The sequence below is a fragment of the Trichechus manatus genome, unplaced genomic scaffold (assembly GCF_000243295.1).
Source record: "Trichechus manatus latirostris isolate Lorelei unplaced genomic scaffold, TriManLat1.0 scaffold00020, whole genome shotgun sequence".
NCBI classification, from domain to species: Eukaryota; Metazoa; Chordata; class Mammalia; order Sirenia; family Trichechidae; genus Trichechus; species Trichechus manatus.
In genome coordinates, this window is record NW_004443956.1 from 19,260,236 (window position 1) to 19,261,689 (window position 1,454).

The following is a 1,454-nucleotide window of genomic DNA, read 5'->3' on the forward strand; positions in this document are numbered from 1 at the left end:
GTTAGCAGCTGAGCACTTAACCATTGTGCCACCAGGGCTCCTTAGACCCATTATAATTGGTATGTCTGAAAGAATACCGTTTGCCTTTCGTCCTCTAAACAACTAAACCATCTTCGAATTCTGTTAGTCCAAATGGCAAATTTACATCGGGAAAGCCTGAGTGCATGCATTTGAATCAATGGTAACTAAATGGCGCCCTGTACCCAACAGCCATATGAGAAAAGTGCCTGCGCTTGACGCCATGGCGAGCCCGACGCCCCCAGAGGTTCCCTCAAGGCCACCCCGCTTGATGGCTAAGAGTGGGCCGAGGTCGGTTTCCAGGGGCCCACAGGCTGAGTCGGGAAGCCGCAGTGCTTCTCATTTGGGTACACGGTGGGGTGCAGGGCGGGCTGCCAGGAGCCCGGCAGGGACTAGATGGGAAAGGGGCACTGCGGAGCGGCGGGTCTCGTCGCCAGAGTCCCGACCCGCGTGTGGAGGAGGAGGGGACTGGGGGCCTCCCGCTGCGCCAGGTACTCACCTCCGCAGAGCACCTCGCGGTCCTGGGCTCCTCCGGCCGGGACCGGCCACAGCAGCGGAGGCAGCAGCGCCAAGCGGAGCAGCACGGACCTCATGCCTCAGCGCGGCGTCCGGGGCTGTGGGCACGGCAATGGCAGGCGAAGGCCCTGCCCCAGCCCCCGCGGGCGGCTGCATCGCCTAGGAGACCAGCTCCCCGCCCGCCCCACGGGCCGCACCTGGTCCCCGGCTTCCCTGAGCCTGCCAGGTACGCGCGCGGCCGCTCCCGCCAGGCGGTCACCGCCCCTGGGTCTCCACCTCCAGCCCCCAGTCCCTTCATCTGCTCCAGGGGTGATTCCAGCCTCCTCCGACGAGACAGCCGGAGTGCATGTGAGAGCGTGGGGCTTTGACGGTAGAACACCCGGATTTCATATCCTGACCCTACTAATAAAGGCGTGAGTTTGTGCAGGGCACTTAGCTCTCCCGGGCGTTGTTCTCCACGCGGCTAACGTGGCTGGGGAGAATATTCTCCTGGGGGCTTCCGGGAATCCAGGCTTGGCACAGAGCCAGGCTGGCAGCGCTGCTCCCTGCCCTGGCCGCGCCCAGCAGGCCTCCTGCCCAGGTTCCTGTCCAGATTCCGCCTTCTCCTCTGGCTAAAGCTTACCTACCCCTGTGGTTTTTCCATCAGTGCCATTCCTCCCCACCCCATCCCCACCCTACTCCAAAAATTATGTAAAATGAAAGGGGCTAATACATTATTACATTTACATTTTAACAGGACAGTGTCAAATCAGCAGGATACCCCTTTTCAAACAAAGCTTTTGAAAAAAGCCCAATCTACCAAGCAAGGAAGTATCAGGGCTGCTCTGCTTAAGCAGACGTGTGTGTGTGTGTGTGTGTGTGTGTGTGTGTGTGTGTGTGTGTGTGTGCGTGTGCGCGTGCGCGTGCGCGCGCGCGCGCGC

At 60.7% G+C, this 1,454-nt stretch overlaps 1 protein-coding gene across 1 annotated transcript; it reads left to right on the forward strand.

The window, feature by feature from the left end:
- The first annotated feature begins 241 nt into the window (after window positions 1–241).
- LOC105756077 (HMG-Y-related protein B-like) lies at window positions 242–902 on the forward strand. Its single transcript, XM_012554481.1, has 2 exons — window positions 242–265; window positions 384–902. Exons 1-2 carry the CDS (start codon window positions 242–244, stop codon window positions 900–902), a joined length of 543 nt encoding a protein of 180 aa, XP_012409935.1.
- Window positions 903–1,454: the final 552 nt, after the last annotated feature.